This window comes from Microtus oregoni, unplaced genomic scaffold (assembly GCF_018167655.1).
Source record: "Microtus oregoni isolate MIOR12 unplaced genomic scaffold, Mior012 000001F_ref0000356, whole genome shotgun sequence".
Classification (NCBI taxonomy): Eukaryota; Metazoa; Chordata; class Mammalia; order Rodentia; family Cricetidae; genus Microtus; species Microtus oregoni.
This window is the reverse complement of record NW_024543060.1, coordinates 91,127,545-91,155,446: the sequence shown is the minus strand read 5'-3', so window position 1 is coordinate 91,155,446 and position 27,902 is coordinate 91,127,545. Positions and strand designations below refer to the sequence as shown.

Sequence of the window (27,902 nt, the reverse complement as noted above, 5' to 3'; positions counted from 1 at the left end):
TTTGCTTCTTTCTATTTTTATTGGGATCTAGAAGTGAGCAAATACATTTGAAGAACAATTTACAAACTCAAATTCATAACTGCTAGAAATACAGTCAGAGAATACTCTCAAAGAACACATCTTCATAACCAGTTACTAATAAATAACCATCACAACAGCGTTAATAAAAACAACTCAACTCAAAGGAGCCTTCTTATTGTTACCTTGGAGCCACCGAACTTGCGTGGCTGGTCCGTAGCCCTTGTCATTCTTGGCCGATATCCGGAACACAACGGCAGGTCGAGACGTGTAGTCAATGTGTGCATTTGCGAGCTGCCCAGAAGTCACGACACATGAGGTTCTCAGGCCACAGTAGATCCTCATGAACACAAGCTGGCTTGGATTATCTTGCATCTGTGCTGTGCGGATAGCCAAGTAGGCTGAGTATTCCAAAATGTTTCCAGAAGGTGAAGTTGGAGGCTCCCAGGAAAGGTGGATCCCTTCGACATTCTAGAGAAGAACCGGAGACTCTATATCACTTATCCTGTCTTAGAACACAGAGCCTGCCCTCTGTCACTGCGCTGGATATCACAACCGCTGACTACGACTTTACTGTCACCGGCTCTGGAGTTGACATACACTTCACCAAGTGAGACTGAAGTGTCCACACTCTGTCTACTGTGTCCCCCAAAAGGGGTTTTCTTCCTTAACAGAGGGCAAGAGATATTTATAAAAATACAATCAACTTCATATGTTCTAAAACTTCAAACTCTCCATGAGCTCCGCCTGGTGGAAACAAGACAATACAAACTCATCTCCAGCCCTGTGGCTTCATGCTGAAACTCTACTTGCTTGTAATTTGGGGTTGAAAAATACCATGCATGGCTCCCTAAACATACATTTACAAATTTAACCCACCTCTCTGAGGGATCTTCCACGAGTGCTAGTAAAAATTTGTAAACACAGAAGTTTTGAATCATTCACACCACTGACAAGCCTGACTGGACCTGACCGATTACCTTGGAAATCCGGACTGTAGAAGGAGCTCCAGGAAAGCCAGGGATACACGTTTTAAATTCACTGATTTTGCTGAAAGGGCCTATTCCACAACCATTGATTGCAGCAACCCTGAATTTATAAACGGTTCCAGGAATAAGATCCTGTTTTTTTAGTAAACTGTAGTCAGGCACATCTGCATTTCCTACCTAAAATGCAAGGGATACACGAGTCAGAAAAGAAGGTACATTTATTATTACAAAGCTATAATTACTTGTTATTAGACAACAAAACTTTTGAAGAAACAGCTGTATTTGAGGAATCCAATTCCATCATGTATTTCCCTCTCTTACTCCAAGGGTAAATCTCTACTACAGAACCCATCAAGGCCCTTCCTGAATCAGATTCATATCCAATGGAAGATGATCTGAACCTCTGACTCTAAGGGGAAAGGCAGGAAAAACTAAAACAAAAAACCAGAAGTGATACCACAACAAACAAAACAAATCCCCATCCCCACGTGAACTTGACGTGGAGAAGAATTTTAGACCTGCTGTCTGTCACACAACTGTCTTCCTGGAAGCAATGCCTTTAGAGACAGGGAAGCAAGCCTGCAGAAAAGGAGAGACTAAGGGCGGGTGGTGGTGGCACACGCCTTTAATCCCAGCACTTGGGAGGCAGAGGCAGGCGGATCTCTGGGAGTTCAGGACACTGAACAGATGTTAAATAATGCTATGCTCCTGGGTGGCAATACCCTCACATCTGTACCTTCCAATCATCTGGCGGCTGCTCTTCCTAACATCAGCACACCGTGGCACCAGAGTGGCAGTAGAGCATCCCGTCTAAAGCCTGCTCATCTCTACTGTACAGGAAGATACCAGGCCTCAGAGAGGTCAGACAACTGACTTGCTTCTGTTCACACTGAGGAATACTGGAACTAGAAACTCAAACTCAAGTTTACTAGCTGCATATTTTGATCTTTTGTTCTTAAAGAAAAATTAGGTAGCTAGCATGCTTTACGATGGATATAACCTTATATGGACACAGATTCATCCCCAGCCAGGGATTTCAGTAGCCATAAAAGTAATGATGGCTTACTAGACTTTTATAAAATCAAGAACTGGAAATATTCGCCAGGTGGTGGTGGCACACACACTTGGGAGCCACAGGCAGGCGGATCTCTGTGAGTTTGAGGGCAGCCAGCCAGGTTTACAGAGCCAGTTCCAGGACAGCCAGAGCTATACAGGAAAACCCTGTCCAAAAAAACTAAATAACAACAATAATAAAATAAAGTGATTAAAAATATTCAATGTGAAAAAGAGGGAAGAATGCCAAAAAGCTTTGCCAGAGAAACTAAACTGATAGATGATGTGTGTACAAGATAACGAGATTTCACGCGTGTGCTGAGAGAGACAGATAGGGTAACGGGGTACCCCTTATCTGAAATAATTGGGAACAGCTTTCTTTTTTGTTGTGACAGGTTCTCACCATGTAACCCTGGCTGTCCTGGAACTCACTATATAGACTCAGCTGACTTCAAACTCACAGAGATCTGCTGCCTCTGCCTACTGAGCATGTGTGCCACCATGCCCAGCTTGAAGCAGGTTTTCCTCATTGTGGTTGTTTGTCTTTTGCTTTTTCTAAAATGGTCTCTCTGTGTATCCTTGGCTGTTCTGAAACTCACTGTGTGAACCTGGCTGTCTCTGCTTCCTGATTAAAGGTATAGCCACCACCACCTGGCAAAGTATTTTTTAAATGATGGTGTCATATTACAAAGGCAGCATTAAAGAATGTAAGATGATTACATATGCAGAGCTCTCGATAATACACCTTGGAAAGATCTCAATTTCCTTCCCTCAAATGACCGAAATCAGAGTTATTAAAACTAATCTCATTCTCGGGGTTCATAATTCACTTTTTGTATATTTAGCTTGCTTTTTGAAGTGTCAGGAATTGTAGCCAAACTTACACACATGCTAGACATGCATCCTGCCAATTACATCCTCAGCCCTCAAAATGTAAAAAAAAACACCAACAGTTACCTTTGACATACTTTGTTTTCCTTTTGGCAGCAAGTAAAACTGGCTCACCAAAGCGGTGTTGTTTTTAAAAATTCCCACATCACACCATTGATGTTCTGTTTTCAAAATGGCCACTGGATTTGAAGGTGTCTCTTTCTAATTTTAGAGAAAGGAAAATTTATGAAGACCTTATTGAGTACAGAAATGTCAAGACTTTTGTCAAGAGCGTTCATGAGTGAAGAGCACACATTACCAGCTCATGATGAACATTAGCTCAGAACCAACACGGTCTCAACAGACTGGGCCACTAAATGGGATGGGGATGCCAATTCACCATGGTGTAACAGGACTCTCCACAGAGCCCGCTACTATTAACCTGGCTGCAGTTAGCGTGTTTCCCCATCAGTGGCAGGTTAAAATGCCAGCTGTCATTTCAGAGACCCTCAGAAAGTATAATCCTTTCAGAGAATGCTACTATCTGCTCCAGCAGGAACAGGTAGGAAGCTCCATTCCAAGTTGGCCTTTTCTTTAGGTTCAAAACCAACAAGCAGAGATCCAGTTATCTTTGTATGTGAAATATCTGTGCTTCTCCAAACCTAAACGGAGAAAAAATGTTCAAGATTGAAATGTAATGTGAATGTGCTTCACTATGTGCTGAAAGAGTAGAGTAAGCTGCACACCTCTCTCTGCTGCAGAAACAGACCTCCTCCAACTTATGCTACTTTTGGTGGTGCGTTATCCTACCCCTGGAACTAACCTTTTAAAACCATCTTCTTTTAAATGGGACACTGTTCCCAGAAGCTCAAAACCAAAGTGCACTTCCGTGTTTATTTCTGACTTAAGTGCACACGCATGGCTGCCTGTGACTCGGACTAGGAGCAGCTCTGAGCTCGGCTCCCTGCGCTGTGCTGTAACAAGGCCTCAGAGACCATTACGGAGCACCTGCTGACTCTGACTGAAGGAACAACACAACTGTGACTGACATGCACAGGACAGATCCAGAAGGGAAATCTCTCCATTTAATAACCCTTCCCCGAGAAGAGTCTGCAAACACAGACTTAATGTTCTGGAAAGGTGAAAACCAATGAAGGAAAACACAAGATCAAAATCAAAAAAAAAAAAAAGAAAGAAAGAAAGAAAGAAAGAAAGAAAAGAAAAAATTATGGAAAATTCTTAAAGATTCTAAAAGACAAGCAAGAAATCAAATAAAATTGCAGCAATAAAGTGAAATGACTGTTTTATTAACCCTAAAAACAGTCTGATGCATGATCCTCATTTTTATCTAATTAAGGCAATCCTAGTGTATCCGTTAAGACATGTAGCAAGCACTAAAGTTTGGCAATATGCATTATGACCATCCATAAAACAACTCAATGTCCGAATTTTGGGCTAGTCTACATGTATGTCAACCTATTATAGTAATGTTCTGTTGTCTCCTATTAAGTAGTTATTCAAGTACTTCTGTTCCCTTAACAAATTCTTTTAACCATTAATGTAATTTACATTAATGCACATGTATGTATGTATGTTCATACAATAGAGAAAGCATGGAGAAGAATATTAAAATTATCTGTGGCCTCACACCCAGAGATAGTCCCCTAGCAACTGTGAGTGCAGTGTGAGTTGGTATACTCAGTGTGAAATATGTGTACTAAATGAATTTTTACATCCAAACTGGGACAAAATATGCATTATTATTGTAGCCATCTTTTTTCACTAAATATATTATGAACACTTCCTTCTCATCACCCTACTTCTGAATTTAAATCAATTCCTCACTACTTGAGCCCCGAGAGCCTCTGTATTCAAACACACATCCTCATCCATGCCATGCATCACCAGCAGACCATGTACTTACAGAGAACGGCACTGCTGCAGCATGCACCTCTACACGGCTCATCTTAGTTGCAGGCCGAGCACATATTTCATCAACTGAAAATCAAACCATCAGTTTAGTATTCAATAATCACTCAGACATATTAAAAGACAGTTCATAAATACAGAGGGTATTTAATGCCCCAAACACTTGGAGTCCATAGTGTGCATGTTTACCATGATTAGAAGCCTGGGAGATGGCTCAGTGAGTTCAATCCCAGGACCCACGTAAAAACCTGCGCGTGATCCTATTATCCCAGTGCTGGGGAGGCAGAGAGAGGCAGGTCTCTGGGGCTTGTTGGTTAGCCAGCTTAGCTAAATTAGCAAGCTTTACGTACAAATTAGAGATCCTATCTCAAAAAACAGGGTGGAGAAGGATTGAGGAAGACACACAAGGTGTCTCTAGCCTTTGCATGCACACACATGCACATCTGTAGACACATGCACGCATGTGCACACACTCTCTCTCTCTCTCTCTCACACACACACACACACCTGGGAAATATAACCAGAGATATCAATAATCAATCAAACTAATCACAATGTTCCTTTCATAAGGGTTTATGACGGCTAGAGTGAAAGAGGACGTTTACCAAGGATGAAACCCAGCTCCAAGAACACGAGAACCAGTGACAAAGTCAGCAATCAGTCAGGCTCGGAGGACTGCTAATCCTCTGCACTAATCTTTAAGATTCAGCTACTTATTATGTGTGCAGCGCTCTGCCTGCTTGTATGCATGAAGGTCGGAAGAGGGCGCCAGATCTCATTACAGATGGTTGTGAGCCACCATGTGGTTGCTGGAAATTGAACTCAGGACCTCTGGAAGGGCATCTGGTGCTCTTAATCTCTGAGCCATCTCTCCAGCCCCTGGACTAATCTTTCCTAAGGGAAAAAGTTTGTTGAATTTATTCACAGTAGAGGAGATAAGCTGCATCTTAGTGTGTGCTGATTTAACATAAAGAAGCAGGGAATAAACTGGGATGAGGGATGGTACCTCAGTGTAGCATAAGGATGACAACATGGCAGGCAACAAGACCTTGTTTAAAATTGAGGTGAGTAAGAGCTACAGTTGGATGCAGAGATCCACATCTATAATCTCAGAATTCAGAAGGCTGAGGCAGGAGGATCTCAAGTTAGATCAGGCTACATAGTGATATCTTACCAAAAAAAGTCAAAGAAAAAAAAAACTTTGTGTCTGTGTATGAATTTGGTTTTTCAAGACAGAATTTCTCTATGTATCACTCTGGCTGTCCTGGAACTCACTCTGTAGACCAGGCTGGCCTCGAACTCACAGATATCCTCCTGCCTCTGTCTCCTGAGTGCTGGGATTAAAGGTGTGCACCACCACCTGGCTTGTTGTGTACTTCTTGGTGCTTTCAGTTTTCAGAGTCACACACACTCTGAAATGGATTAACCACTGGGTAGAACATGTTTAGAAAAGGGTGCACTGGACCTGTCATGGATGTCTGACATCGCAGCTTTTTTCCACTCTAAACTGACACTGTTTACTACTAAGCTATAAGCAAATGGCCTTGTCACTCAGTTCCAGGGTGTGTGCATGTGTGTGTGTGTGCGGGGCGGCATGAGTTCTCTGCCTAAACTAGAAATACATTTGTGATCCTACTCATTTTCTGTCTTCTCTACCGTTGTGGAAGATAAACAGTGATGCCTATGGGTAATATTCATTTATCCCACAATACTGAAGGCTTCCTGTAGGGCATTATGTTTATTTCTGTGATGGTGAAGGATCATCTAGTAAACACATGTATACAAAGAGTCACAAAGCATAATGCCCATCTTAAACAAAAACCAACCCCCTTCCCAACATTTATCTTTTCTCGGTGTCTTCAGTTGGGTGACCTTCTATCTGGTGTTCCTTCTCTGCATGCACCCGTGCTGCAAACACAAGTCACTCAGCAGTCAACCACTGGCTGTTGGGAATCTCACAGCGAGCATGTCAACAAGGCCTCTGCTCCTGTGGAGCTTACATTTTAGACAGCTTCTCCATCTGTATGTACAGCTGAGAGCCGCCTCTGAGACTTCACACCTATACACTCAACTGCCCAGGACCTCAGCTGAGTTCACAGCTGAATTCCTGCTCCTGCCATTTTCATTCTGATGAGGTCAGTGTTCATTCTGATGTTCAACTAAAAAGTCTTATTTGATTTGCTTTTTTCTCTCATAACCAACAGCTGTCACATCTAATTAATAAACCTTTCTAAGAGCCTCTAAAATGTTTTTTCTCTGTTCTGTCTTGCCACTGTTTTGTCTTTATGTACATCCATCCGAGAGGACTAAAAGAAGCCCCACCCAATCTTTCAGTTATTGCCTACAGCATCCCTTCCTCTGGTACAGTCCGAGGTTTCCTTCAGTGAGAGCGCAAATGTAATCACATCACTCCGCTACTCCTGAGGACACACCGGCAGGTCTTCCACTCTGCACACAGTGTCACTCTCCCGTCACAGGTGTTTACCATGCCTCAGGCACTGTCCTTTACTATTTGCTTAGGAACAATTTTACTGAGGATCTGGAAATCTCAAGATGGAGTTTGTTTCCAGCATATAAACGTCTTTGTAAAACAGAAAATTACAAATAAGAAATTTTAAACTATTTAAGTTTAGGGCCAAGTGTATCTATACCAAATAATACTTTTACATCAAGAAAGAAAGTGACCCTTCCATGTGTAGTGGACCACACCTATATCCCAGCACGTAGAAGGGTAAAGCAGGAGAATCACTAGGAGCTTGAGGCCAGATAGCCTGGGATAGGTTAGTCTGGGATACACAGTGAGCCTATCTCAAAAGAAAAAATAAAATAAAAGTCAAGTGATTATGGCGCATGCCTTGAATCCCAGCACTTGGGAGACAGCATCAGGAGGATCTCTGTGAGTTTGAGGCCAGCCTGGTCTACAGAGCTGGTTCCAGGACAGCCAGGGCTAAACAGAAAAGCCCTGCCTCTAAAAATAAACAAAACAAAAACAAAAAATAGAATAAAAACAAACAAGCAAAAAGGAAGGAAAATCAACAAAAGTGCTCCTTTTGTGTAAGCAGAGCAATAAGAACAGTATAGGAAATAACCTTTTTGTAGTATTTTTATCTACTGTTCAAAATGGAAATAAAAAATGTTTATTCTGGGGGCTGGAGAGATGGCTCAGAGGTTAAGAGCATTGCCTGCTCTTCCACAGGTCCTGAGTTCAATTCCCAGCAACCACATGGTGGCTCACAACCATCTGTAATGGGGTCTGGTGCTCTCTTCTGGCCTGCAGACATACACACAGATAGAATATTGTATACATAATAAATAAATAAATATTAAAAAATGTTTATTCGGTTATATTTGAATCCCTGAACAATTAGATTTAGAATAGCTATCATAATATCTTAAAATTAAAAAGCTACATTTCTATTCCAAGGATATACCAGAATAATTTTTATTTATTTGTTTGTTTTTTCGAGACAGGGTTTCTCTGTGTAGCCCTGGCTGGCCCTGAACTCACAGAGATTCACCTGCCTCTGCTTCCCTGAGTGCTGGGATTAAAAGTGTGCATCACCACCACCCAATCCAGAATTAAAATTCATAAAATAATTTTAGATATTGAAATCCCAAGCAATATTTGATATGTATCTCAGTGGTACCTGACTCTAACCAGGCATGGTAGATCATGTCTACGATCTCATCACTTTATAGACCGAGGCAGGAGGATCATAATTTTGGGTCAGCCCAGGCTACAATAGTGAGGACAGCTAGTATGGGCTGCAGAGTGAGATCCTGTTATAAAAAAAACAAAGTACAACAGAATATTCAGATAAAAAATAACAAAAGTATGAGCTGTCTTATGAATCAAGTGATTAATTAAGTCCCCACTGCTGAGTTACTGTCATCCAGACACCTGCAAGGCAGCTATTACTAAATGACAGCTCTCCATCCAGCCCACATCTCAGCAGCGTGGAAACAGGAACAAGATGAACAAACCTCATACAGCTACAAAGTGACAGAACAGGCACAAGGACAGTCACACTGACCAAAATCAATGTCAACAACAATTCCCTGACTAAATTGCATCCTTACAGTCTGTCACTGAGGTTCACTGTGAAGAAAGTGAACAAAACCGTCATTAAGTCCTGGCCTTTAGTCCCAGCACTTAGAGGCAGAGGCAGATGGTCTGCTAGTTCCAGGCCAGTCTCGCGACACAGCACCAACAGCGACTCTGCACCTCTCTGCCAGTGCTATAAAGTTGGGCTTTACTGAAAGGCGACCTTGTACCTTCACTCTTCCAGAGCACATCTGCCACACAGCTGTTGTTATGAGGAGCATTAGGCGCCAAAGGCGAATGCAAGCCAGCATTAGAGTCGGCTGCTCTGAAGTCTGGTTTGCTTTTCAGTGAGGTCCCCTTCATGGCTGTGTGCTCAGTTTTTGCACTGTTTACTGTATCACTAACCTACAAGAAATAAAATAGTTCATCATAGCAAGTAATATTCAATAAAATATAAGTCAATATTTAAAAAAAACAAGCAAAATAATTTCAAGTACATTTGGGGAAGTAAATTCACCAACAGGGAGTGGTGGTACACACCTGTAATCCCAGGTAATTTGAGAGATGGGGCAGAAGGCTCCAGTGATATAGGCTAGCCTAGGCTAGGAAATAAGATTCTCAAAACAACAACAGAAACAAAAACTTACCAAAATGCAAAATATTTAATATATATATAACTATATCCCTAATTTCTTTTTTGAGACAGGGTTTCTCTGTAGCTTTGGAGCCTGTCCTGGAACTTGCTCTTGTACACCAGGCCTGCCTGTACCTCCCGAGTGCTGGGATTAAAGGCGTGTGCCACCACCCCCCCAGCCCACATCCCTAATTTTTATAATCATTCTTTAACCTAGTAGTTTTAAGATTTTTTTTTTACTTAATCTCCTTGTTCCAAAGATTATATTTTTAGTTTACCATTTTCAAATATTTATGTAGCATAGGTGAGGTCATGAACACCACTCAGTTTAGCATTTTTATTAAGAATTTTTTGTTTTTCGAGACAGGGTTTCTCTGTGTAACAGTCCTGGCTATCCTGGACCTCACAGAGATCCACCTGCTTCTGCCTTCCGAGTGCTGGGACTAAAGGTGTGTGCCTCCATCACCCTACATCAATGATTTGCTAACTGCCGGGGTGTATAATGTGTAAGGGTGCATATGTGTCATGATACACATGTGTGGTCAGAGGGCAGCTTGATGGAGTCAGTGTTCTATGCTATGTAAGTCCCAGGGATTGAACTCTGGTGGTCAGACATGCATAGCAAGTTCTTGACTCACTGAACCATTTTGTTAGCAACCCCTATTCAAATCTTAAAAAAAAAGATTTTAGACACTTTAGACACATAGCTGAAAGATCTGATGATTCCTAAAAGAAAAATTTCAGCAAAGGAATTATTCTGTATGACTGGGTTTTACATATAAAGATTGAACAATGCTGCCCGTCAGTATTATTTACTATTAAACATTTGATCAGAAACCTTCCTAATATTGAACCTGGTGGTCTGGGATTGTAATTCTGGCTATATGGGAAGCTGGGACAGAGAAGATGGGGTTCAGGGAAGAGGAGAGGAAAGAGAAAGGGGAGGAGGGAGGAAGGGAGAGACAGGGACTGTATTAGTGACATTTTAACTTCCTTCCTAGATATACTGTAATGAACACATTTAAACTGTACGGCGGTCCAGGTTATCAATGACATCGTCATCATTTATCTTTAAACACTCCAGTGTTGCTGTTGTTTTACTTGTTTGTGTGTGTGTGTGTATTTTTATACTCCCTGAGCCATCTTGCTGTCCTCTAGATATCTGATTTCACAAGGAATTTCCACAATGTATACAATGTATGTGTGTATATAATGTATACAATGGACCTGAACACACTTCTGCCACTTCGTCCACATCATCTGTGTGAAGAGCCATTCTCAGCACTTATAATAACAAAACCAAAAATTCATCAGTTTTCAAAAACACTGAAGATGTTCTAAATACAACACCTAATCAGTATGCAAACTTGCTTTATCTTTAGTAACAGAAAAACTGCATATAAACCACATCGTTACTTTACAGCAATTTCTCAGGCCGGGGAGGCGACTCAGTTGATAAAACACTTTCAGCACAAATAGAGGACCCAGGACCCAAATAAAAATCCGTGTGAAAAGCTGCATTGCGGTGGTGCATGCCTGTAACCCCAGTGCTGAGGAGTGGGGATAGACCAGCTGGATTTACACCACCTAGGTTCAGGTGGATGCCATCTTAAATATACGGTGCAGCGCAATTGAGGATTCCTCGTTTGACCTCGGCCTTCCACGTGATCATACAAATGTACACTTGCATACACACACAATATACTTCTCTATGAATTATTACTAGCAAATAATTTATTCCTATAATTATTTTAAATACTTCCACATTGGATTGTACAAATTTTGGGAAAAAAAAAAAAGATTGTGATTTGAAAAAGCTTAAGAGGCCCTGGACCAGAGGATGAAGAAGAGCTTCAGGAGACAAAAAAAAAAAAAGAGGAAAAGAAATTGCTTTAGATGGTGGAATTTGATTTTGAATTAATTACAGTCAAGGAAAAAAGAAAACTAAAAAGGGAGATAACAGCAGGAAAAGCAGAGCTGTATGTGATGGACAACACCATGGGGCACTGCATGGCTCATCTATAGGTACGTCACCATCCTAACACGGTCATCAAGTACAGTGTGGCTCATCTGTGGGGACGTCACCATCCTAACACGGTCATCAAGTACAGTGTGGCTCATCTGTGGGGACGTCACCATCATGAGACAAACATCAAACTGAACTCCATTAAAAACACTTCAAGGCTGGAGAAGAGTGGAAAATGTGGAGAGGGACGTCATCAAATCTTTGCCTTCCATTACCTTTTCTGTGTATGTACGTCCATATGTGTGAACATACAGGCACATATGTGTGGAAACCAGAGGACACCTCAGCTACAGTTCTTCAGGAATGCTATCACCTTGTTTTTTGAGACAAGAGGCCTCCACTGGCCTAGAATCTGCCAAGAAGGCTTGGCTGGCTAGCCGGCAAGAATCCTCCTGTCCCTGCTTCCTAGTTCTGGGATTTCAAGCACTTACCACCCCTCCCAGCTTCCTTATCTTTTTATTGAAGATACACGATCAAAAGCGAGAAAGGCATAGCAAAATAAGAATTTTATTTATTGTTGTTGCTCTTTTGTCTATGTAGCTCTGGCTGTCCTGGAACTCACTCTGTAGATTAGGCTGGCCTCAAACTCACAGAGATCTTACTGCCTCTGCTTCCTGAATGCTGGGATTACAGGCAGGTTACCACACCCAGCTAGAATTTCATTCAAGCGTGCATAGTTAGATACTAAAAGAAAGCGAGAATTGTTTAAAGGAGTTGTTTTCAGCACGATCCAAGAACAGGGAGGGGCAAGGCAGTCATCTTATCACAAGCCATGCAATACCATTCAGCTTATGATGTATATACACACATATCACATACAATACTCATGGCACATGTGTATTATAACGTAAATGTAGTTTATCTTCTAAAGTAGGCTACTCACAAAGTATGAGCACATCCACAATATTTTCTCACATTCTTGGTCCTCAGTCATGCTCAAAACAGGACCATACCTCATCCCTTTCCATGGAAAGGATCCACTGATGGCAACAGCAGTTTCCCAGATGAAAACAATGAATTTTAACAAGTTGGGCCATTACCGTCCACAAATACTTACCATGACCACCTCATAAGGAACAAGTAACTTTACACAAGTTGTTCAGCTTAGCTACTAATAGTCTTTGGTAAATGAAATATATATATAAGTATACTTAAATTATATTTTATAGACTCAGAATAAATATATATATGACATCTAAGAATATCACAATATAAACTTAAAATACTTTGTTTTGGTTGAGACAGGGTTTTGTGTAGTTGAGGCTAGCTCAACTCCACAGTATAGCTGAGGCTGGCCTCTTGACCTGGCTCCACCTCTCAAGCTCTGGGATTGCAGATACACAGCTGGTGTGGGACAATTCTGTATTCTGTCAATTATGTTTTAAATAAACGCTGATTGGCCAGTAGCCAGGCAGGAAGTATAGGAGGGACAACCAGACAGGACGTACAGGCAGGGCAATGAAAACACAGGAGTATCCTAGGAAGAAGGAAGTTCCTCCCAGACATGGAAGAAGGAAGATGTGACCTACCCTGCTGAAAAAGGTACCGAGCCTTTTGTTGGCTAACATATACTAGAATAATGGGTTAATATAAATTACAAGAGTTAATAAGAAGCCTGAGCTAATGAGCTAATCAGTTTATAACTTATGGAGACTTCTGTGTGATCTTCTTTGGGGCTAAATGGCTATGGGAACTGGGCAGGACAGAAACCCCAACAAGAAGGCCATCATGTTACACACCACCACACCTGGCTCATAAGTATCAATCCAAATAGAACAGCATCCAATGCTATAAGCAATGAAACTAGGCTTCTCTTCAACACGGATTTCAATTCAGGCTTCTATCATAGAACGTCTTTTCTCCTTTTATTTTTGTGGTGCTAGAGACAGAATCCAGGGTCTCGTGTTTGCCACCAAGCACTCTAACACTGAGCCTCATCCCCAGGCCTGTGAAAACCAGGCTGCCTGGACAGTTTAGAGCTGATTCTCAAATGGAGCAAGGAGTAATGACCCTTATTCAGAGTAATATGCAAAACCCTCGGCACAAACTGGCTGGCCCACGAGCATTCAGTGTCAGCACAGGAGCTCCCACTTACACTGTTCTGAAGGATGCTATGACTGCCTTGTCTCTGAGGGTCCATCCTGCCTCCTGTAGGAATGAGAAAGTTCACACTGATATGCTCTTCATTGGCATCCATAAACTGCGTTGTCAACAGTTTTAAATTTACACATTAAAGATTAAAATACCATCTTTATTCAAGTGTATCTGCTTTCTTAATAGTTACTTAATAGTTGCTAAAGACTGTAACAAATTTTGTTGCTTTCCAGGGGCCTGATCAGTTAAAAACACTTCTGGAAACCAGTGAAGTATTTCTGAAGATAACTGAAAACATGACTGGAACTCAAGTCCACAGAATGAGCTGCAGGAAAGCACTCTGCACCTTTCTGAATTTGCTACGACAGAGTGAGATAGCCGCCAGGTTCAGAGCTCGTGCTCAGGCAAGCTGGTTTGCCAGTCATGTACCAGGGCATCTTAAAACTCATGCAGTTTCCTGAGCCAAGCATCATCATGGGACTTTCGCAGTGTGTTTTCAGAAAGCACACGAGCAGACATGCATTCTTTAAGCACGACACTTATTTTACCTAGCATATTTGGTGCTGCTGAAGAATCGGGTGATGCAGTTTGGTACGGCAAGTCAGTATTCAACTGCAAGAGATAGCCCTCGACCGTCGGCACTTCGTCCCACTTGACGTGGAAAGAGTTGGTAGTAGCTTTGATCAGCTGGACTTGGGATGGTGCTGGTGGTTTCTCTAAGGAAAAACATTATATAGAGCCTTTAGTTTCAATCACAACCACAGTCTGCCAACAGTTTTGGTGGGCAGGAACTTGAAAACACCAGCAGTGAACACCACACCTGTTTGCTGAAGATACTTAAAGACAGACAAACCAAAGTAGTTTGAAGCTCTGATTTTATTCAATTTCTTCTACAAATAAAACAACTCAATACCAAACTACTTGCGCCATTAGGATCAGAAGGCTGAAGATCTCCCCCGAGTACACCTAATCATGTCTAAAAGGTTGAGAGGTGAGACTGGGTGTTATAGAATTATTGCTTTGTGTTTTACCTTCATGAATTTTAATTTTTTTAATTTAAAGAACTGATTTTTAGGGGCTGGAGAGATGGCTCAGTGGTTAAGAGCACTGGCTGCTCTTCCAGAGGTTGTGAGTTCAGTTCCCAGCAACCACATGGTGGCTCAAAACCATCCCTAATGAGATCTGATGCCCTCTTCTGGCATGTGGGCATACATGGAAGCAGAATGTTGTATACACAATTACTTACTTACTTACTTAACTAGAGTGATATTTTTTTAAAAAAGAACTGATTTTTAACCAACAGCATACATGCTAGAAATACTGCTGTTAGCAAAGATGACTTGGATATATTTTGGAACAACATGAAGTTTTTACCCTTTAACAAAATTAGTACTACCCAAAACACATAACCTTGGTATAAAATATCAGTAACATAAAAAATATTGCTAATATTTCCACAACAAGTAACAGATCTTCTAAGATTTGAAATTATAGCCAGGTGGTGGTGGCACATGCCTTTAAACTCAGAACTTGAGAGGCAGAGGCAGGTGAATCTGAGTTTGAGGTCAGTCTGGGCAACAGAGCGAGTTCCAGGCCAGCCAGGACTACACAGAGAAACCCTGCCTCGAAAAACAAAAAGTATCTGAGGTTGTACCTGATGACCATATTGCTGGTCCACTCTTCCGTGTATACTAAGGGTGTCAGCAAGCTTCACAACTGAGAGGAAGTATGTCCCTAGCTTTGGACAGTTAGTTAAGAAAATTCATCTTCGTGATTTCTCAGCTGTCCAGAGCAAGTCCGATATCTACTTCATTTTTTAAATACTGATGTGGGAGTGATTTCTTATTAATAAAGAAACTGCCTAGACCCATTTGATAGGCCAACCCTTAGGTAGGCGGAGTAAACAGAACGGAATGCTGGGAGAAAGAAGCTGAGTCAGGGAGTCGCCATGATTCTCCCACTCCAGACAGACACAGGTTAAGATCATTCCTGGTAAGCCAGCTCGTGGGCTACACAGATTATTAGAAATGGGTTAGATCAATATGTAAAAGCTAGCCAATAAGAAACTGAAACTAATGGGTCAGGCAGTGTTTAAAAGAATACAGTTTCCGTGTAATTATTTTGGGTAAAGCTAGCCGGGTGGCGGGACACAGCCCGCCGCTCCGTATTTCAACAAAATACCTCTTCAAAATATTTTAATCATTACTTTATGTATATAGGTGTCTTGCCTTCATGTGTATCTGTGTGTCGTGTGCATGCCTGGCACACAGAGACCAGGAGAATGTGTCGGATCTCCTGGACCTGGAGTTACAGATGGTTGGATGCTGGAAATTAACTCTGGTCCTCTGGGAGAGTAGCCTGTGCTCTTATCTGCTGAGCCATCTCTTCAACCTCAAATGTATCATTTTACTGATGATAACAACATACGTCCAAGAAGCCACAGCCAGTCCAAGCCTATTCCCTAAACTGGTTTGTGGAAATACAGCAGTACTCTTTGTTAGCGTATTTTCCCTAGGCTTACCTCCATGCTTCAAAGTGAGTCAGGAGACAGTGAGGCCTGTTCCTTCAACAATTTTTATGTAAAGTCCCCCACTACCCCTTCAGCAACCCAAGCAGTTTATATCCCTCAAAGGATGGCAGCCCACAGCTGAATTAAAGCAAACATTTGGGAAAGTCCAGGAAGTAGACCAGATATTAAAGGGGAGGACATGGAGGGAATTTTTAAAAATGTAAATCCTGAAATAAATTTCTAACACACTAAAGACCATGAGTTTCCAGACTGAAAGGGCCCACTGAGTACTTATCACAGTGATGAAAACCAGGTATTGGGTTGGAGAGATGGCTGTAGCACCAGCGTTTCCCCAGAGAACCCGAGCTTCCATCCCAGCACACGGGCCAGGTGGGTCGCAACCATCTGCAGCTCCCAGGCCCCCTGCAAACACTAAAATTCAGACTCATATTCCTACAAATAATTTTAAAAAATCATAACAAAATTTCCTTTAAAAAGAAAAGGACAGCTGGGCGGTGGTGGCGCACGCCTTTAATCCCAGCACTTGGGAGGCAGAGGCAGGCAGATCTCTGTGAGTTCGAGACCAGCCTGGTCTACAAGAGCTAGTTCCAGGACAGGCTCCAAAACCACAGAGAAACCCTGTCTCGAAAAAAAAAAAAAAAACAAAAAAACAAAAAGAAAAGGACAAAGAAGCAAGCAAGGAGTGGATGGTGGTGCACACCTAGGGCAGGAGGGCTGTGCGTGTGAGGCCTCATAGGCTGCTTTGGAAGACTCCATCTAAATGAACAGAAACAAACCAGCAGCATTATAAAAATTTAAAATTTCAGGAACAGGGGAAAAAATTACAAATGCTTCTAGAGGCAGGGGGAAGTGAAAAGGTCATGTTAAAAAAAGATTCAAAACAGAAACCTAGGAAATATAAGGAATATAATTTGAGTTACAGGCATTGGTACTTTTCTCTTTTTCTAGCTTTGGAGCCTGTGCTTGATGTGGGAGTCCCCTCTGTGTGTTGCTTGTATTGGTTAATGAATAAAGAAATTGCCTTGGTCTGACAGGGCAGAACTTAGGTAGGCAGAGAGGACAGAACTGAATTCTGGGAGGAAGAAAGCAGAGTCAGAGAGATGCCATAGATCCGCCAGAGACAGATGCTGGGAATTTTACCAGGTAAGCCACTGCCACGTGGTGATACACAAATTAATAGAAATGGATTAAATTAAGATGTAAAACTTAGCCAATAAGAAACTAAAGCTAATGAGCCAAGCAGTGATTTAATTATACCCATATTCCCAAATATTGTTTATAAATGTTCTTTTACATTTAAAGGGAGATATGATATAGATATGAATAATTTACATTGGTATGGATCTTGATTTATTGATACAAATTTAAGGTCAATTTTGTTATATGTGTGTGTATTTCTGATCTTGATTAAAGTATTGTGTTTGTGTAGTTCATTTAAAAATGTATAATTAAAAATATAGGTCAATGGGGCTGGAGAGATGGCTCAGTAGTTAAGAGCATTGCCTGCCCTTCCAAAGGTCCTGAGTTCAATTCCCAGCAACCATATGGTGGCTCACAACCATCTGTAAAGAGGTCTGGTGCCCTCTTCCGGCCTGCAGACATTCACACAGACAGAATATTGTATACATAATAAATAAATAAATATTTAAAAAAAAAGATATAGGTCAATATATAGCCATCTATAATAGTCAGAATTGTAGTCATGCTAGTTAGGTTTTCTAGATATATAGAGATATATTTCAGTTAGTTAGGTATTCTTCAAATCTTGCAGAGACCTTCAGAAGATGGCATTTAAATGTTCATGCTCTGAGACTGGACAACAAGTGTCAGAACCTGGTTAGATATACTGCAGGTCCCCACTTTAAAACTTCTGATATAACTATTAGCAAATGACCTAAAATGCCCTTTAATCTGAGGCTGTCTGGTACTTCTGCACCATAATACTGGGGTTACAGATTTGTAGGCAAGTACCACAGGGGTGGAGTGTTTCTTGCCATATTTTTGGGGAGAGGGGAGAGGGTTAGACACAGGGCTTTTCTGTGTAGCCCTGGCTGTCCTGGAACTAGCTCTTGTAGATCAGGCAGGCCTCAAACTCAGAGATTCATTTGCCTCTGCGTCCTGAGTACTGGGATTAAAGGTGTCACCACCACTTCCCAGCTCTCAGCACATTCTTATCAGGGTGTAAATGATATGAATAGAATTTAGCACTACTGATAACAACCTGGATCACTTGTTAGACTAAGAACAGTTCTCCCCTTCTGCGCCTTGGAAAAGAATCTTTAAATCCATCCTACACTCGAGAGGAAGGAAAATCCTCCTTCCAAGTGGGGAGCGTTACATATTCCCCCCAGTGACTTCTAATTGTAAGGATTCCTTTTCAGTCTTTAAAGGCAGATGCTGAGTATCTGTATGAAGAACTTCATTACGCACTCTTACGTACCAGTATCGAGATACCAGAGATCCTTGCAGCACACTTGACTATTGAGGGCTTTTTTGTAGCCATCTCTTCCACTCCAGAAGTACAGTCGAGTGCCGACCGCAACGGCGCAGTGTCCAGCTCGTGGTCTTGGCCTTGAATTTTTTTTATCTTCCTGAGAATCTGACACTAGAGTGGTCCACTCTGCTGTATCTAAAAAGAAAGAAATTTCCATGACTCAGTTATTGCTCTTAAGCAACAAACAGCAAACATGACTTTATTACATCAATGAGAAAGTCTCGAGACTCACCTAGATTCAGGTAAGAAAATGAGCTCGTACATCTCCACTCGCAATCATTAGGTGAATTCTCAGGATTCTCCCCCTTGTGGGGAACCCATCCACCAAAAATGTACATCCTGCGTGACAGAAGAGAACCAAGGACTTAAAATAAACAAGTGCATCAATTTTACTTTCTGGATAGGAAACACAAGAACAAGATTATTTGCCGGCTTAAAGCTTCAGAACTCTTCACCTACCACACTGTAAAGGTAGCATTGTATAGACAAAATGAATAAAATGGTCCTTTCATAAAAGAGTTTACCATTGTAAGCAAGGGTGGTACACATCTAGGAAAGAGGAGGATGCTCGGAGCTCATGAGTGTAAGGCCACAGGGAATGGAACAAGAGCCTGTCTCAACAACAATAAACCTGACAACTCTATAAAGCAGAACTGAACCAAAATTACACTCCGTCGAGGAAGTGTAAGTGAACAATGTCTCAACTATATCATATGCTTAGTAAGAGCACAGGCACCCATCCATCTCTGCTTTTTAACTGCACATGCACAGGTCCCCAAAATGCTGGGCTTTCACCTGCAACTGTAAGCCCAATTAGCCCTTCCTTCCTAAGTTGCTTTTGTTAGGGTATTTTCAACACATCAACAAAAAAGTAACTAAGACAGTGATCAAAAAAGATGAAATTTCACTTAGCTTTGGATCACTGCTGTTACTTAAACATGACAACTTTAAGCCTGCCCTGGCTATGAATGCCTGGAGCCCCAGCTGTGCGGGAGGCTAAGGTAGAAGGATGCTGGAACAAGCATGGTGGTGCAGGCTTACAAGCCCAGCTTCCCAGGGAGGCTGAAGCAGGAAGATCACAACTTTGAGGTCTGCCTGGGCAAGTTAGGGAGACTTGGTCTTCAAAGGAAAAAAGGTTTGGTGATGCAGTTCTGCATGTTGGTTGGACACTGAGATGGGTTTAAGTGTGCAGTTCCAACTCCAGCACTGTTAAAAACAGAAAGCAGACCACCTTAAACTTTCTCCAGCAGTCTAGAGGCCCTTGTCGGAACACTGTCCGAGAATGGAGCAGTGTGAGAATTCTGAGTGCTTGTGGAAAAACTCCACGAAAACAAGAGTCTGGTGGCCTCAGTTTTTTCAAATACAGAATTGTTCTTGGAGTGTGTTTTCATCTCCTCCCAGGTGTAGCAGATAGGCATTTAATTCCAGCTCCTGTTATTCATATGCCTCTATGGAAAAACATGGTTTTGCCACATGTGTCCTTTTGACTCAACACTTTACTCATGTTAACCCTCAGAGTGTAAACTGTCCAATGCTCCAAATAAAGTTAGCTATTGTATGAGACTTTCAGGCCCTGCTCTCCTAGGCACACATCGCCAATTAGAGCAGCAAACAGCTTTTCTTAAATTTTTTAAAAAACATTTTATTAAAAAAAATAAAAAAATAAAAAAAAAACATTTTATTTCATTTCTATGGGTGTTTTGTCTGCATATGTGCATATGCCTGGTGTCTCCGATTCCCTGGGACTGGAGTTTCTGATGGATGTGAGCCCTGTGCAGACGCTGGGAACCTAACCAGAGAGGACAAAGCAGCTTGGCAACACCCGCTGACACTTAGGTCGTGCCATACCCGGAAAGGCACGGAGAGGAAGCTAAATAGGTAACCCAGACAGGTGTTCCAGCTCCCACCGACAAATTACTTTAGCTGTGATCAGCATAACAAGGTATTATTAAGTCTGCGAATCTATTTCTAAGGAAGGACCATCTTTACTTCTCTTTGTATCAGTCTTTCAAGGCAAACAAGAGAAGGAAGCCATACTTGTTTCCTATAACACTGGCTGTATGAAGGCTCCGCGGAAGTGGCACTGTCCCCTTCGTTTCTGGTTTTGACCATGACATAGTTTCTAGAAAAAAATATAAGAAAATCAGGAATTTGATCCAATGATAGCAAATCACCTCAATTTACACACTTAAAAAAATAAAACAAAAGTACTTACCAAAAGAAGCAAAAACGTTTCAAATCAGTTATCTGAATTCATCTTAAACATTCCCAGACCACAAGCACATCCAATCAGAAATCTACTTACACTGAATTTAACATTTCTATTGAAGAGCTGTGCTTAAAGTGTCACTAATTTTAAATGACAAATAATACTTTTGATTTAACCATATTAAATAAATTTAAAAGACAGTGAAAAATGAGAAGCACATTTTCAATTATTCACTTTCAGAGAGCTGCCTTCAGGTCTCCCACTCGTTAGCAATTCTGTGAAAGTCACACTTCCCATAGACAGGGAGGACAACCAAAGAAATTAGTAACCCAACCAGATACCTCTCAGGGTGAAAGACGGTCCCACTAACAATTACAGAGGACCATAAGCATGTACGTGGACCATTCTAGACAACCAGAATCTATGGTGGGTGCTAAAGGAAACATAGGAAATTTACTACCATAAATTGAACATTCAATTGTTCAAAGTGACTAATCATGTCTCAGCTGTTCCTGAGACTGTAAATGCTGACTATAATAAATATTTACAAAAACAAATACATTTAAATTTTTCCTTTACCAATCCTAAGAAATTCCTGAATCAAATTAAGATTACCTAAATCAAGCTGCCATAGGTCATCCAGGCGAGCACCACACATTCCACCAAACACATACATCTTAGGACTCCCGGAGTCTTTTTTACAATATATAATAGCAGTGTGGGATTCTCTTGGAGAAGGTACAATGCCTTTCGTGGCTGGAATGCTCCAGCCCACCACACCAGAACCATGCTGTAGTTCCAGCTCATAGAAATCATTTAAATACCTAAGATAGCACAAAAGAAATGAAAACATTCAGATGATATGTATGTTTTATTTGTTTTTTATTTCAATTCATAAATATATATTAGCCACACAGTGGCATGTGTCTATAATCTCATCACCCAAGAGTTTGAGGCAGGAGGACCATGAGTTCCAGGTCAGTATGAACCAGACATCCTACGTCAAAAAAAAAAGAAAAGAAAAAAGAAAAGGGGGCCTGAGAGCAGCTAGAAGAGCTTACTGCTCTGGCAGAGGACTAAAGCGGGTTCTTAGTGCTGACATCTGGTGGCTACAACCACCTGGAACTCGGTTACAGAGGACCTGATGCCCTTTGCTGTCCTCTGTAGGCATCTGCATGCACACTGTGCAATAAACCCATGCAAACACACAGAAGACACACAAACATTTTCAAAAAGAAAAAATGTCCATCATATGCTTATTGTAAAAAAAAATCACATAGTAAAGAAAGGCACTAAAGTAAGCAAAACTTCCAGACATTCATTCCACACAGATCTATCACTCTACTGTGTCCAGGGTGAAGATGGAAAACATCTGTCAATACAACGGTGACAGTCTTAAAACACAGCCTGTCAGGACATGAATTTCCTCTCCCCTGTATTTTAGTCTGATCTGTGATGCTCTGAACAAGGTGCCACGGCTGGCTTGTGAAAGGCCATATTCATACACACACACACACACACATATTAGATTCTTACTATAATACTGCTTGTGAAACTCTCAACCACACACTGAAAGGCCACTCCATGGTCTGGGTAGAAAGCCAACCCAGCATGCAGGAAGCCCAAGTTTCAGTCTTTAGCAACATATATACCAAACATGGCGGCACAGCCCTATAATCTCAGCGCTCAGTGTGGCAGGATGATCAGAGCTCAGTTATTCTTGGCTACATAGTCCAAAGTCTGCCAGGGCCATACGAGATCCGGTCACGAAAGAGCCATCCACAGGCATATGGGGTGACAGCCCCACTGACTCCGTCCTTCAGCCGCCTCAGCTGACTCCCAGATGTGGGGTGACCGCTCAAGCTCTCCCACTGAAGAGTCAGCCATCACTTTGTGCCAGGTGATTTGCTTACTTACAGAGTTTTGAGCACAGTAAAATTAATTTTGCATCGCTAGTTTACTACACAGCACTAGATAAGCGTTTTGGCAAACACCTTGAAGACACTGCTCTCTGGAATAAGCACTGCTTTGCAACCTCCAGCACACTGTAATGTCACAGCGATGTCCTAGACAGTGTCTTTAATTTAGAAACCATACTGAACTTGTCCTAAACGGCTTCTTTTCTTAAAAAGGTTTTTTGTAAACCCATGTACATGTGGTATGATGCATGTGTGAGCAAGGGGATGACATGGGGTGGTCATCTCAATCACTCTACCTTTTATAACTGAGGCGGTCTGTCCCTGAATCTGGAACTTGTTTGTTTAGTTTGCCTTTGTTTTGTCTAGTCTTCCCCAGAATGTTTCTGTTTCTGCCTCCTGTCAGCTGGGAGTTCATGCTGGCCACTGCACACACTTCATCTTCATGTGGGCTCTAGAGATCCACACCCAAGGTCCTCACACTTCATGGCAAGAGCTCAATCTGCTGAGCTAGCTCCCAATTCCAAAATGACTTTTGTAACAACTAATTCAATTTCCTACTACTTTCTACTCAAGTATGAGCGAGAAAAAACAGTTTAGAACATAAACTTTCAAAGTTTAGGGACTGGAGAAATGGCTGAGTGATCAAGAGCACATCCTACTCTTTCAAAGAGCATGAGTTACGTGCCAGCACCCACTGCAGCTGGCCCACAACTAACTGGAACCCCCCCCCCCCCGCTCCACAGAGAGCCGACACTTGGGCCTCAATGGATACCCACACCCACAGGCACATATCTAACACACAAACACCCACATAGACACACAAATACACAAACAAACCCTTATGCACATATATAACACACAAACACCCACATAGACACACAAATACACAAACAAACCCTTATGCACATATCTAACACACAAACACCCACATAGACACACAAACACCCACATAGACACACAATTAAACACACAAACCCTTACGCACATTCTAACACACAAATACCCACATAGACACACAAACACCCACATAGACACACAATTAAACACACAAACAAACCCTTATGCCTGGCGTGGCAGCACATGTCTTTAATCCTGGCACTCAGGGATGCAGAGGCAGGTGGATCTCCGAGTTCCAGGCCAGCCTGGTCTACAAAGGGAAACCCTATTTTGAAATAAATAAATAAACAAACAAACAAGTAAGTATTAGAAAAATAAAAAGCAAGACATCTATAGAAACGTACAGAAAACGTAAGAAAGGAGGAGAACAGTCTTGCTTGTGCAGTACACCTTTACAGACTGCATGAAGCATGAGGACAATGGCTTTCACTTAACAGCCAACTACACCAAGTTTTCGGAGAAAACACATTGTAAAATAAAAACCACATGACTGTTTGGGGCTGTGCATGACCCACCCAATGGTAATCACACTCAAGACATACAAATATACTGGCATAAGCAATTGTGCAAGTATCAATTTAAGATGATTTCTGATTAGAAAAGAAGTTTGAAAACATATTCTCAAGGGACTGAAAACCACAAATACACAAATATGTGTTTATTGTCAGTTTTCAATATGAAAATATAAGCTTAAGCCTTGTAGTAACTAAAGATAAAATATTTTAACTTAAATCATCAAAGAAGCACTTGTCTACAAAAGCATACCTGGGGACATTGTTATTGGAATCTTCACTCTCATTTGCCAAACCGCCAAACAAATAGCATTTGTTACCATATAAAGAGAAACTATGTCCGAGACGAGGACAAGGAGGTAAGCCAGAAGGAGGAGGCTGGGGTTTCACTTTTCTCCATAGCCAACGACTTGCCTAATGAGAGAAGACATCCATATGAAAGCAGGCAGTGTGTCTATGTCAGTGCTATCAGCAGTGAGCCACCCGTGACTGCCTCTGGGGATGAAGGACAAACGTGGGCTAACACTGAGACTTGGTCTCACTAGGAACTCTACACACAGTGAGTTTCATGACACTTCTAGGCTGGCCGCAAACTCCAAGAGACCTGCATGCCTCTGCCTTCCAAGTTCTAGAAAAAAGTCATGCAACACTATGCCCAGTGAACTGGCTAACTTCTGAAATTAACAGGATTATCCTGGGAAGGCTGTCTGTGGTAACCCCAGAATTTGTGAGGCAAGAGGACCAGGAGGTGAAAGCTATCCTTGGCTACCAAGTGAGTTTTAATGGCAGCCCGGGTTATGTGAAATTTGTGTCACAGAGCAGTGTGTGTGTGTGTGAGAAAGAGAGAGAACGGACATTCAAATGAATCTCCTATACACACACGTTTCCATAATGATACACTAAGTTTATAATAATAAATATCATCACTTCTAATTTCTTCCAAGTGAAAAAAATAAGTATCTACATATAGAACTTTAAGATAAGGTGTAATTCATGAAATCTAACTTTTATATATTAGGTAATCTATGCATGCTAAATATTTAACCTTTAATAGCAAATCAAATTTCATTAAATCACATTAAAACAAAGTTCATTTAACAAATCAAATTCCAATTTTTTTTTTTTTTGGCCATGAGAATCTTCTCTATTTGAAATAGTGGTTTGCTTGGAAATACATACAACCAAATTACATCGGCCAGTGGCAGACACCCTCATAATCAGGGCCCTTGGAACCTATCAAGAACAGTCACCAAGAACAAGCTCCGGTTTAACAAGCAAATCAAATCTGGAAAGGCTATATGAAGCCGTGACCTCTCGGCATGACTGTGTGGGTGGGTCACTGCTGCTGCTAAAGGAAGCCATTCCTCTCATACTGAGGCACGCGTTTTCAAAGCATGCTCTGGGTTAGACACGCAAATGCCCAGGTCCCTGCATGGACAATACTGGCTCCAAACACCAGAGGCAGGAGCCAGCAGTCTGTTCCAGCAGTCCAAGGGTGCCGGTGTTGGAAGCTAAAGGACTACCGCGCTTGCACACAGAAGCCTACGCCTGAGGCAGTACAGGACTGCTAAAGGTCAGGTATCTTTAAGCTGTAAATGTCACCAGACACAGTGAGGTGGAAACATCGTCTGGGAGGCTACAAAGTGTGGAGCATCTGTTACTGTACCCATGCTGATAAAACATTTTGTAATCTCTTCTTAAAACTTCTGACAATTTCCTTAGGCACTTCAGACTGAGATAACAAATGTCAAACACACTTACTTGTAGCTCATATAGCTCATTGCTGTATCTTCCATATTCAACCATGCCCCCAAACACTAGTATTCTAGTGCCATCACAGACAAATCCATGGGCCGCACAGCCTGGAGGGATGTCTCCTCTGACAGCTGGTAGGAACCACTGATTTGTAACTAGTTACCAAAAAAATATTGAAGTCAATTATAACAAATAATAGCTAACATTCCATGAGTTTCATAATTAGATTATCAAGAATATATACATCTAATCAAAATATACGCATATATATACATACATACCTATCCTTAGCCTGTATTCTAGTAGCAGTCAAAGGGGATTCTTTTGCTCCGAGAGGGTACTGACTTTGCAATGTCCACAATCATATTTAGTTGTTACAACTTTCGGAAAGGAGGGGCTGCTACCAGTGAGCTGAGCCTGAGGATACCAGCAAGCATCTTATACCATAAGAGGTGGTCTCTATGGCCAAAACTCACCTGTGCCAAAATGTCACTAATGTTTCTGTTGAAAGCCCTGATTTGCATTATTCAGCGCCTAGAAAAATCCTGATAAGTGTCCTGGCCATTATAGACATGGAAAACCTCAGATTTAGAAAGGTTTGGTAACTTTTTTTAAAAAAGATTTATTTATTTATTATGTATACAACATTCTGCCTCGATGTATGCCCGCACGCCAGAGCAGGGCGCCAGATCTCAGTACAGATGGTTGTGAGCCACCATGTGGTTGCTGGGAATTGAACTCAGGACCTCTGGAAGAGCAGCCAGTGCTCTTAACCTCTGAGCCATCTCTCCAGCACCCTTGGTAACTTTTAATACTGATTCTGAACTAGCAAAGCAAGAGTCTAAACAGGTGTAACTTTTTCTAAGTCCATAGTATTTACAGTATACCGAATCAAATACTTCGTAAACTTTTGATTCTGGAGTATTAGGGGCGGTAACAAAGAGGACCAAAAGCAACAAAATTTCTCCTACCGAATTTGGCCTTTAGAGGACTACTGTGATCAAGTTGTTTCATCAGAGAAAAGTTGTGTGGTTGGGAACTAGATCGACCCCAAACTCCGTATAGTTACTTATTAGTTTCCGATGATTGCTAGACTACTTACTAGTGGGGAAAACAAATTTCTACCCTGCATGGTGGTAAAGGCTTGTCGCCCTGACACTTCACGCTCTGTGAGGACCTTCACGCTTTGGCGAGGACCAGTCCAGCCGAGCCGAGCACAGACACCCATCAACCGCAAATCCCTTCCCTACCAGTTTAGAAAAAGTCTCCCCGGCTTCCGCCAGATACCGAGGACCGAAGACCTCCCCGCCCCTCAATCCTCTCCCGAAAGAGAACGGGGAAGGCAAAGACTACTGAAGCCCGGCTAGGGGTGGCTTGTGTTTGACAGTGGCCGGGATCTCGGTCCCCCGAAGTGACCAGCCAGGGGTGGTGGGAGCGGGGAGAAGCCCAGACCGTGGAACCGGCCGTCTCACTCGGGTCCGCGGGCACGGATGGGTCGGGGTGTCTCCATGTCGGCCGGCGAGCCCGGGGAAACCGAGCCGCCCTCCGGCACGCTGCCAGCTCGGGCTGCCGCCCACCCAGCCACCCAGCCGGCAGGCCGAGCGCTCCCCACCGACCGCCTGCCCCAGCCGGCCGAGGGAGCCGCGACCCCGGCGGTGACAGCTGTCAGCCCCGCGTCCGCCGCGCCTCCCCTCCCCCAGCTCCGCCGCCGCCGCCGTCCCCGAGGCGGGGTCGCCGAGCCGCCGCCTACCGGTGTTGTAGACGTGCAGCTCGTCCGCGATGCCCTCGTTGCCCCCGCCGAAGATGATCATCAGCTCCCGGATGGCTACGGCTCGGTGTCCGTGCCGGGCGCGGGGCACCGGCCCGGTGAAGGAGGAAACCCGCCTCCAGTTCAGGAGGCTGGGAGCCGCCATCTTCCCAACCCCCGC

General features: G+C 42.4%; 1 protein-coding gene across 1 annotated transcript; it reads right to left on the bottom strand.

Annotated features, from left to right (window-relative positions):
• On the bottom strand, positions 1–27,902 carry Hcfc2 (host cell factor C2). The gene is made up of 14 exons (XM_041665195.1): positions 27,725–27,902; positions 25,981–26,129; positions 24,473–24,633; positions 21,507–21,715; positions 20,720–20,804; positions 18,915–19,021; positions 18,629–18,817; positions 14,207–14,374; positions 13,660–13,712; positions 9,135–9,309; positions 4,855–4,928; positions 3,018–3,152; positions 999–1,184; positions 1–489 (listed from the first exon to the last, which is right to left on the bottom strand). The coding sequence occupies exons 1-14, from the start codon at positions 27,885–27,887 to the stop codon at positions 175–177; spliced, it is 2,169 nt and encodes a 722-aa protein (XP_041521129.1). The 5' UTR covers positions 27,888–27,902; the 3' UTR covers positions 1–174.